Raw genomic sequence first — 8210 nt, forward strand, 5'->3', positions numbered from 1 at the left:
TTTTTTTTTAAATGTAAGTTGTGAGTTCTAGTCCAAAGGGTATAAATATTTTTTAACTTGTCTTTTACTCCCACTCCTTTCAAAGTTTCTTTAGCTCAAAGTATGTGCCACTTTGCGGCCTTGTTTTTAATGTTTTTGGGGCATGTGCTATAGTGTAGAAATCAGAAGACAACTTTTGGGAGTTGGATCTCTCCTAGGGATTAAATTCAGGTTACCAGGAGTTCATAGCAAATGTCTTTACCTTCTTACCAGCCCCCACCCCCCATCCCCCTCCAACATCTTTAAAATAATTTTTTCCACAGTTTAGGAATTGAACCCAGAGCCCTGAATAAGGCTCTAGGCAAGTGGTGTATCACTGGATCTTGCTTAAAATGTACTGTATGTATAAATGTGGTTTCACTCAGTCATGCATATTAATTGAGGACTTAACTGCAGAGAAATTGGGACAGGAGCATCGATGAAGAAACACTATGGCAGATGCTATTCAGGTTTGCCAGAGTATATGCCCAAGATAGTAGGTATGTAGTCACCATTCAGGAATAACACTCATTTTACTAAAAAAATCCAAACAAAATGTCTGTTTCTCCTTCAGGATGCTGAGGAGTGTGACAGGGCAGGGAGTGTGGCCACGTGCCAGGCTGTCATGCGCGCTGTAATTGGTATTGGGATTGAGGAGGAAGATCGCAAACACACCTGGATGGAAGACGCTGACAGTGTAAGCTTCCTTGCTTGCTTTCCAGCCTGTAGCCTTGTCAGGAACAGTGGCCCCATTAATGCGTAGGTTATTTTCCATATCTTTTTCCCNCTCCTTCTCTTCTGTCTTCTTAAAAGTTTTTCTGATGTGCTTGATTTTATTTGTATTTTTTGTCTGTTTTTGAAACAGGGCCTCACTCTGTAGCCCAGGTTGTCCTTAGGCTGGAGAGCTTCCTGTTTCATCCTCCTCATTGCTGGGATTANATCTTGTTCTGATGCACTTACTTTAGATGGAGTTACAGTGAAAGGTAGCAGAGTTCTATAATCATGAGTGTAAGTCTGAGTGCTCACTAAGTGGAGGAGCAGCTATTGCAGGGGTGTGGCTGCTGCAATCACAACCTGCTCAGCTGGCACCAGGGTTTCTCCCACTTCTGCTTCCTCTACAGATTGCATTTCAGGAAACATTTTGCATAGAGTTGCTGCCTCTTTGAAATTATGTTCTCAAAGTAGTTTTCCATTTCCCAGAGGGAAACTATAGGNATACGTTTATAAACATGTTTAGGATATTAAAATAGGAGGAATGGTGGTTGGCCCACGACTCTAACCCAGCACACAGGAGGCAAGCAGATCTCTGTGAGTGAGTTTGAGGCCAACCTGGTGTACAAAATGAGTTCCAGGATAGCCAGTCAAAACAAAACAAAACAACAAAAACCACAAAACAAATAAACAAAAACAGGGCACTCAGGAGGCAGAGAAGGTGATCTTGTGAGTTTGAGGCCAATCTGGCTACATAGCATGTTCCAGGTCAGCCAGGATTCCGTAGACCTTATCTCAAACAAAACANAAAAAAAAATTTAGAGGATCTAGGCCTAATGGTGCAGCCCTGTTAAACAGCTCCTTAGAAACCTGAGATTGCAGTTTCAAGGCCAGTCTGATAACTGAGAGAAACTGTTTCAAAATAACAAAGGGTGAAGAATGTAGCTTGGTGGTAGAGTGCTTGTCATTACAGGGCCCTAGCATTGGGTTTAAATCCTGGTGTTGGAGGATAGGATGGGGGTGGGGAGACTAAAGGAAGCAGAGCCGAATGGTGTCTNCTGTGATTTCTACTAGATTGGTGGGCTCCTAACCTCTTTGTGTTGATTTGTCTTATACAGGTTTTGAATAGCTTAACCTTTTTAGTGGAAAATAAATAGTATTCCTTAAGAATCAGCATGTGATACACACATAAACATAAACACAACACACATGTGTTTGTGTGTGTGTAGTGTAGCCTAGTGTATGTGCATACACACACAGCCTTANCCATAGCCCTGCACATGTGCATTTGTGNGCATGTGTTATCCTTCAGGTAAGAACTGGTACTCCTCTTACCAGCTGTCCTTGCATGCCAGGCCCAGTAGGCTGCCTTCTGGGCTTTCTCAACATTTTGTGTCCCCACCCCCAGGTGTCTGTCTTAGATTGTAGCTTAATTAGATCAGTGCCACAGCATATTTGCCACCAGACAGCATTACTGAGAATTGCACGAGGCTTGAAAAAGTATTTCTATCTGCTTGATGGCAGCCCTGAGTAACCTTCCTCGTGGTGTCTTTCTGCTCTAGTGTGTGGCCCACAATGCCCTGGAGTGTGCGCGAGCCATATATGCTTATGCCCTACAAGTCTTCCCCAGCAAGAAAAGTGTGTGGTTACGAGCTGCATACTTTGAGAAGAATCATGGTACCAGGTATGTAGTCAGTTTCCACTTCCTATTTGCATGGTGCTGGATTCAAACCTCACTTTCCTGCATGACACCATTTTGGGTCTGTTTCTCTGTGGTTGTGATCAGGTTACAATTTTGTGGCCCTTGGGACTTTGAAACTGCCTCATTCTTTATAGCCCTTCAGTGATTGGATTATCACTATTTTATAGTTGAGAAACCAAGGCATCTTGGAAGCCTGTTCTTTACTAGTGCCCCTTGGGTCTAAGAGTTTCCAATGCAGGCTGTTAATGCTGGGGCACTGCCTTTAGCAGAGGGCGGTACAGTGTCAGGGGCATGCAGTCTGTTTTTCATTTACGTTGCTCTAGCTTTCTGGGGTTTGGCTGGTTTTTGTACACAGAAGGAGGTCCTTGACAATTTCCTTTAATTGTACCCTTTAATTGGAAAAATCTTTGGGTCTGCCTTATTGGCTGTAAATGCTGATTAAATTAGGCATTGTAATTTCTTGTTTTAAATGTGTAACTCTCTAGGGTTTTGGGCTCATGTCCCTGGGTACCCTATATCATCCTCTTATGGGTCCTCAGCTTTTCCCTATTTGGGTGGACACAGACCTTGCTGGTTTCACCAAGGTTGCAGCTGTGACTTTGAGCCTTGTTTTTTTTCTGATGTTATTTGATGTTAATTTCCACAGGGCCTTTTCCTTACTCTGCCAGCTGCCTTGGTATTTCTGAGTTAACTCCTTAGGGGATGTGAGGACTTTCTGAAAGGACCCTTAGGATTCACTCTGTAGAATGTCACTTGGTATAGTCATGACTCGTGGCCTTAGTGTATGCTGCTGCTTACTCACATGTTTCAATGGTTAGCTCCCTCCCACAACCTATTCTTTCTTTGCGGCTAGCTCTCAGACTGATGAGGAAAGTCATCAAGACTTGGGCCCAGGGCTCTGGGGAACATGGTGGNGTTTCTGTATGATACGGTTTTGCATATCCTTTGGTTTGCTTGTGAACATGAGGGCATGTGGGGTTCATCAGTGAAGGTGCTGTGACCCACAGGTAGTGGTGGCCAGAAGTGACCCAGAGACTTCATACCCAGTATCCAAGGCTGACAAATATTCTAGCTCAGTAATATCCTTAAATCACTCGCAATGAGACCTTTTTTGGGGGAGGGAGACAGGGTTAGGGACCTTAATCTTTATTAGTGTATCCAGGGTATCCTCTGAGCTTCAAGATAAAAAGGCCTTCACTGTCACCAGACTGCCAAGTTATCAGTGCCCAGGATACATGGCTATAAAAGGCTCTGCTGTTTAAACAATGCTTTGCTTTATAGAGCACTCTTCAGTAGTTGATTTTAGATTCTTTGTTGGAAGGAAAGATTTCCCCACACTCTCCCCATCGTAAAATCTCGTAAATCATTAATAGTGCCGAACTTTGGAGTGGTAACTGTCTTTTCAGCATCTTAGTAGCTNTATGCCCTGATTTATGGCCCTGGCTCTAGTGACCATGTCCTCTGTCTTTCAGGGAATCTCTGGAAGCACTCTTGCAGAGGGCTGTAGCCCACTGCCCCAAGGCAGAGGTGCTATGGCTCATGGGTGCCAAGTCAAAGTGGCTGGCAGGGGATGTACCTGCAGCAAGGAGCATCCTGGCCCTGGCCTTTCAGGTAGGTGAAGGATACCTGCCCTGGAAGGGGCCATGAACACAAACTCAGATTTGGTGCTACTGTAGCCTCAGAATTTATTTTATACATATTTTTTAGGATATGCCATGGTCTAGTCTAGAGACACTAAATTATATGCNTGGCCTGATCTATGGAGTCAAAGCATGAAGAACACCCCAACCAGGAACACTGACCTCTTAGTCATACTTAGTATGACTGTAGGCCAAGTATTCCAGAGTACAAGGGCAAANCATAAGCTGCCAGGGTATTTAGTACCTCTTTGAGAGTGGGACCAAATTACAACAGTCATACTTACCTGGACTGACTAGGTCTGCTGTTACAACATGTATCGTGTGTATGTGGCAGGCATGGTGACTGTGTGTATGTGTGTGGGTGTGTGTGTGTACGCACTAGAGGTCAGCCTAGAGTGTCTTCCTCTATTGCCTTCCTCTTGATGTTTATTTTAAGGGCAGGATCCTTCACTGAGCCCCAAGCTTAGAGCCAGTTTGGTTTATCTCACATCAGCTGTCTTTAGAACCTGTCTGTCTTCACTCTCCAGCACGGGGTTACACATGTGCATTGCCATGCCTGACGTTTAACCACTGACATTGCCCAGTAAGCACTTTACCCACTGAGATATCTCCCCAGTCAACATGTAACATTTGAAAAATACTTCTATCAAAAAAAATCCTAATATTTTATCATAACATAGGTGTTAGATTTTTTTTAATGTTATAGGGGACTATATAAATATCAGTCTAGTATCATAGCCTAAGGTCACAGTAAAGTTTGNTTTTTTTTTTGGTTTTTCGAGACAGGGTTTCTCTGTGTAGCCTTGGCTGTCCTGGAACTCACTTTGTAGACCAGGCTGTCCTCGAACTCAGAAATCCGCCTGCCTCTGCCTTCCAAGTGCTGGGATTATAAAGTTTGTTCTTGTGAAACAACAGAAACACCAGAAAAAGAGCTAACTTGGGTCAATCTTTTGNTCCAGCTGTCACTTGGAAAGGACAGAGGAGCAAGTGGTAGTGCTGTGCAGAGTGATTGATGTTTTCTCGTCTAGTTGCATGCCAGAGCTCTAAGATGGTTGGTTCTCCTTTCCCATAAAGTAGGCACCATGGCCATGTAGCAGAAGTCCCAGAGGAGGGTGGATACAAGTTCTGAGTGCACCACTTTTATGTCTCCTGGACTGTGTGTTTTTGTGGCTTGGCCCATGCCTTTGGGAGCCCTTTACACGTCATTATCTGCACCTTGAACATCTTTCTACCCTGACCACGTGGTGTGGCTAGCCAAGGGGAAGGGATTAAGTTAGATAGAGCAGCTCCTGACACAAGGCATGCATTTTAGAGGCTATGTAGAATTTAGATGGATTCTAGAGAGGGCGGCTCTACAGCTCTAGCATTGTTGCTTCATCTGTACAAGAGTAAAAACAAATGTGAAGTTTTGGGTTTTTTGTTGTTTTTGTTTTGTTNTCCCTTCAGGTAAGCTTGGGTCCTGGCTGAGGTCTACACATTCATCCCCTAGTTTGTAGCTTATGCAGGAGTGTACTAATACTAGTCCTGCATCAGGGAGAGGACCAGCTCAGTTTTGAGGCTGCCTGTTTTTGATTAAGCATGATCTAGCCTTGGTCACTTCTGTGCTGAGCCTTTCTGATGCAGCTGTGTTTGTTCTCCAGGCCAACCCCAACAGCGAAGAGATCTGGCTGGCGGCTGTGAAGCTGGAGTCAGAGAACAATGAATACGAGCGAGCCCGGAGGCTACTGGCCAAGGCTCGGAGCAGTGCACCCACTGCCCGTGTGAGTGGTGACTGGTGGGTTAGGGAGAGTTGGCGGGGTGCCTCTTGGCTCCCGCATGGCATTTGGAAGGAGAGAGATGAGTGGCACAGCTTAGACCCCAGCCCTGTCTTGGTATTGGCTTTAACATGCATCCCTTTATTTATCTATACCTTTTGTATTTGCAGAAGAGCTAATACAAAAACTGATGAGGCCCAGGACAGATGTGTGAAGATGTNTGTGACTTCAAGCATGTGATGGGAAGTGTCCCTCATGTGACAGTGCTGCTCTGCTTTGCAGGTATTCATGAAGTCTGTGAAGCTGGAGTGGGTTCTGGGGAACATCTCTGCGGCGCAGGAGCTGTGTGAAGAGGCTCTGAGGCACTATGAAGATTTCCCCAAGCTCTGGATGATGAAGGGGCAGATTGANGAGCAGGGAGAACTGATGGAGAAGGCCCGGGAGGCCTACAACCAGGGGGTGAGCCTCTGTCAAGGTATCCCAGGGAACCTGGCAGCATGACATGGCAGCAGTCATTCCCACGCTGGGAAAGAAGTGGAGGGCCAGTGGTCGGGGATAGAACTTTGTGCTTGGAATTGAGCCTTTGTTCTTCCTGTCACTGTGGGTACTGTGTTTTTTTCCTACAAAGTTGCACACCCTGTGTTTGGGATGTATAGGGTTCGTTCAGTACATCAAAAGTCGTACAGTGAGCACATTGTGTACGAAGTGCACATCCTGCGTACGCATGTGCATGACACATATTCAGAGTCCTACAGGCATCCTTTACCGTACCTGTATACAACACAATTGCACACAGTAACCCGATGCATACCTGTTTGCATGTGCACACTACAGAGCCATGTCAAGTATGAAGCACATGTCTTAACAGCCCTAAAGTGCTCCTAGGAGCTGACCACAGGTCTCAGTCTTTTGTAGATGCCCTCTGAACACTTATTTTGTACAATTTTTTGGTCACAGCTGAAGAAATGTCCTCATTCCACACCGCTATGGCTCTTGCTTTCCCGACTAGAGGAAAAGATTGGGCAGCTGACACGTGCTCGGGCCATTTTAGAGAAATCTCGTCTGAAAAACCCAAAGAACCCTGGGCTATGGTGAGTTCTCGGTAATCACCTCAGTTCCCCCTTTAGAGGCTCCTCNGCTCCTTCTTCATTTTACCCAGGCTCCTGTGGACTCAATAATAGGTGACAGCTTTTATGAGGGTCATAGTCCTGCTTGGGAGAGCTGGGTCTAGATGGTAAGTGCACTTTTGGTGACATGTTCTGAGATGTCAGGGAAGGGAACTGAGAAAGTGGACTATAAAAGAGGTAACAGGAAGGCCTTGAGTAACATGAAGAAACTTGCCAGAGGGAGCTGAGTATGGTGGTACTAATATTCCCTAGTACCTGGGAGATCAATGGAGAAGGCTAGTGAGTTATGCCAGGTTGGGCCACATGATGAGGTGTGGGTAATGGATGCAGAGTCCAGCTAGGGGTTAGACAGAGATGAGAGAGGACACTGCTGGGGGAGGGGAGGTCATTCTTAGGTGCCTGCCATGTGGTGATCATGTATGGTCTGCGTTTGTTCCCTTGTCTTCACTTGTATCTGAATCCTGTGGAGTCTGGGATCTTAGATGGGAATGCTGCCTTCTAACAGACTGTGGACACCAGTGCTACCATTCATGTAGAGAATGGAATTCTAACCTCCTTCTAGGAGACAAGAGCCTTCCTTTACAGGCAGTGGGGAAGAAGCACTTGCTGAGCAAACTTGACAATCTGCGTTTAGTTTAATGGAACCCAGTGTTTCCAAAAGTGGTCCTCTGATTTCCTCCTATGTGTGGTAGCATGACAATAATAATAAAGTAAAAATGCAAAAGCCTTTTAAAAGGGTCTCTCTGGCAGAAGGCCAGTTGAAGTAGTTGGTTGTGCTATGATAGATGGGGATGTCCCATCCCTGGGCCTGTTTTCCTAGGTTGGAGTCAGTGCGGCTGGAATACCGGGCAGGGCTGAAGAACATTGCCAATACCCTCATGGCCAAGGCGCTGCAGGAGTGTCCTAACTCTGGTAAGGACTCCTGGCCATGCGTGTCGTATGGCACAGAGGAAATCTTCTGTGGGGTGGGATCAGTTGACTTTCAGGGACTCCTGGAAGACACATCCTGTATGTCCCATTTTAGTCTAGCTTTGCTGATGTGGTTACAAAGACTTCAGACTAAACCCTCAGTTCTAGTATAGGACAGTTTGATTTCATGTTCTGAGGCACTACCATTTTTCTAAGTTTTTTGGTTTTTTGTGTTTTTTTTTTGTTTTTTTTTTTTTTTGTTTTTTTGAGACAGGGTTTCTCTGTGTAGCCCTGGCTGTCCTGGTACTCACTTTGCAGACCAGGCTGGCCTCGAACTCAGAAATTCGCC

General features: G+C 45.4%; 1 protein-coding gene across 1 annotated transcript in view; it reads left to right on the plus strand.

Moving 5' to 3' along the window:
- The window catches only part of Prpf6 (pre-mRNA processing factor 6), a 55175-nt gene that overhangs the window by 42326 nt on the left and 4639 nt on the right, over positions 1 to 8210 (plus strand). The window contains exons 11-17 of the mRNA XM_029468671.1: positions 593 to 715; positions 2292 to 2413; positions 3904 to 4042; positions 5712 to 5831; positions 6108 to 6284; positions 6783 to 6916; positions 7773 to 7864. Coding sequence (XP_029324531.1) covers positions 593 to 715; positions 2292 to 2413; positions 3904 to 4042; positions 5712 to 5831; positions 6108 to 6284; positions 6783 to 6916; positions 7773 to 7864 — 907 coding nt within the window. The remainder of the gene's footprint in view (positions 1 to 592; positions 716 to 2291; positions 2414 to 3903; positions 4043 to 5711; positions 5832 to 6107; positions 6285 to 6782; positions 6917 to 7772; positions 7865 to 8210) is intronic.

Source organism: Mus caroli, chromosome 2 (genome assembly GCF_900094665.2).
Source record: "Mus caroli chromosome 2, CAROLI_EIJ_v1.1, whole genome shotgun sequence".
NCBI lineage: Eukaryota > Metazoa > Chordata > Mammalia > Rodentia > Muridae > Mus > Mus caroli.